Source organism: Myotis davidii, unplaced genomic scaffold, assembly GCF_000327345.1.
Source record: "Myotis davidii unplaced genomic scaffold, ASM32734v1 scaffold1786, whole genome shotgun sequence".
NCBI classification, from domain to species: domain Eukaryota; kingdom Metazoa; phylum Chordata; class Mammalia; order Chiroptera; family Vespertilionidae; genus Myotis; species Myotis davidii.
This window is the reverse complement of record NW_006297147.1, coordinates 278973-281478: the sequence shown is the minus strand read 5'-3', so window position 1 is coordinate 281478 and position 2506 is coordinate 278973. Positions and strand designations below refer to the sequence as shown.

At 44.3% G+C, this 2506-nt stretch overlaps 1 protein-coding gene across 1 annotated transcript in view; it reads left to right on the top strand.

Annotated features, from left to right (window-relative positions):
* The first annotated feature begins 12 nt into the window (after positions 1-12).
* The window catches only part of LOC102766286 (zinc finger protein 432), a 14965-nt gene continuing 12471 nt past the window's right edge, over positions 13-2506 (top strand). Inside the window, 4 exon segments of the mRNA XM_015569919.1 lie at positions 13-205; positions 612-722; positions 1147-1402; positions 1997-2159. Coding sequence (XP_015425405.1) covers positions 1388-1402; positions 1997-2159 — 178 coding nt within the window. The 5' untranslated portion in view covers positions 13-205; positions 612-722; positions 1147-1387.

Here is a 2506-nt window from a genome sequence, read left to right as displayed (position 1 = left end):
CGATACTGTGGGCATTGTCAGCAGGAGCACCTTAGCAACAGGTCCCAGAGGAAATGTACCACTCATTGACTTTTCTCCTCAACTCATCACAGGTTGTAACTCCCCAGTGTGGACCTAAAGGGGACCACATACTAAACCTAGCAAACTCAGAGGGGCCTGTATGGAGAGCCTTACAAACTCAGAGGCCAAAACAACACATTGGAAGGTATGAAACGAATTCCTTCTAACTTCAAAGCAAGTCTAGGCAGTAGTCATGCCCTAGACTGGTATCTTCACTAAAGGTCATTCTTTAGCCCTGGTCTGTTTGGCTCAGTGGATAGAGCATCAGCCTGCAGACGGAGGGTTCTGGGTTGGATTCCAGTTGGTCAGGGGCACCTGCCCAGGTTGCTGGCTCGATCCCCAGTAGGAGGCGTGCAGAAGGCGGCCAATTAATGATTTTCTCTCATCATTGATGTCTCTGTCCCTCTCCTTCTCCCTTCCTCTCTAAAATTAATTTTAAAGAATATATTTTTTTTAAAAAGGTCATTCTTTAACTTAACCAAGCCTGTCGATTGTCTTCTGGGATGACATGACTTTGAAATGTTGGGGTAATTTCTTTCTTTTTTTTCCAGATTCCTCAGGGCACAATCTCCCACCAGAGCAAGAGACCACAGAGTCCCTCAATGGTATTGCTGTCATGTTAATTCCTAAGTGTTAATTATCCTGTTTCCACCTATGCAGAGGTAGGTGTCTGTTCCTTTTAATCCAATCCCAGAGATTTCTCTGCTTTCCTTTTCCCCTCACCCCTAATGTGTCACCCATGGATTTCATGTAACCTTCTTGTGTTTCTTTGACTCTCATGTATAAATTAGGTGTAAAACTGCCATTCTCTAAAGCCTTTTCTTTTTTCTTTTTTCTTTTAAATATATTTTATTGATTATTCACAGAGAGGAAGGGAGAGAGATAGAGAGTTAGAAACATCGATGAGAGAGAAACATCGATCAGCTGCCTCCTGCACATCTCCCACTGGGGATGTGCCCGCAACCGAGGCACATGCCCTCGACCGGAATCGAACCCGGGACCTTTCAGGCCGCAGGCTGACGCTCTATCCACTGAGCCAAACCGGTCTCAGCACCTTTTCTTAATTCATTGTTATTTTGCTTCCAGGCACTTGTCTTCGCTTTGGCTCAAATAAACTCATAAAAATTCTTTACAAGTTTGGACGTATCTGTGACGGCACCAGGAACAATTGAATCATGTGAAGCAGGAGGAGGCTGCAGAGTTAGTATCAGCATTTCCGCGACACCCCTGACTGCAGACGGATTTCTGTACAGAAACACAGAGCAGACGCCAAAGACACCAAGACAGAGCCTCCCTGTTGCCAGCTCTATTCAGAGAACAGAAGGAAATGCTCCAGGCTCAGGTGACTGGATTTGGTTTTTCCCTTTACTTTCTTCTGTAGTGGATTTGAAGAGGCCTGTAAAACCACCTCCGTTAATCTGAAAAGTACACACACACACACACACACACACATATATATATATTTTTTCTCTCTTTCAAATTTATGAATTTGAATATATGAACTGTGTTTCTAGGTTAACAAGCACATTTAACTCTTTCACATTATAGAAACATCTAATTCAGCGGTTCTCAACCTGTGGGTAGCGACCCCTTTGGCGGTCCAACGACCCTTTCACAGAGGTCGCCTAAGACCATCCTGCATATCAGATATTTACATGACGATTCATAACAGTAGCAACATGACAGTGATGAAGTAGCAACGAAAATAATTTTAGAGTTGGGGGTCACCACATGAGGAACTGTATTTAAAGGGCCAGAAGGTTGAGAACCACTGATCTAATTGGAAGATTGCATGGATGTACAATTACAAATAGGATTTTACTAGCCATGTGGTTCTTCAACTGTATATTAAAATAAAACTCCACCCGCTATATAGGTGCAGTCTGTAAAGTGAAAATGAGCAGAAAAACTAACATTTCTCCCAGGTCATGTACAGGACGTCACGCCCTTACACAGCATGGAGTTGGTACAGGAACCCCTGACATTTCACGATGTGGCCGTGGAATTCACCTGGGAGGAGTGGCAGCTCCTGGACCCCGAGCAGAAGGACCTGTACAGGGACGTGATGATGGAGACCTACAGCCACCTGGTGTCACTGGGTGAGGACAGCTCCCCCGTGTCAGTCCGATGGTCCCCAGTCAGTGGCTTTTTATTGATAAGCTGCTTAACTGTTCAGAATAAATACAGAAATGGACATGGTACAACCTCACATTTTTCTCTTGCCCCAGACAAGAGAGTATAATGTCCCCTCTCCTGATATAAAAGTCATTGTGTTAGATGTGAACTATTTCATTCTCCATTCTTTTTTTTTTTTTTTTTTTAATATATTTTCACTGGCCCTAAACAGTTTGGCTCAGTGGATAGAGTGTCAGCCTGCGGACTGAAAGGTCCCAGGTTCGATTCCGGTCAAGGGCATGTACCTCGGTTGCGGGCACATCCCCAGTGT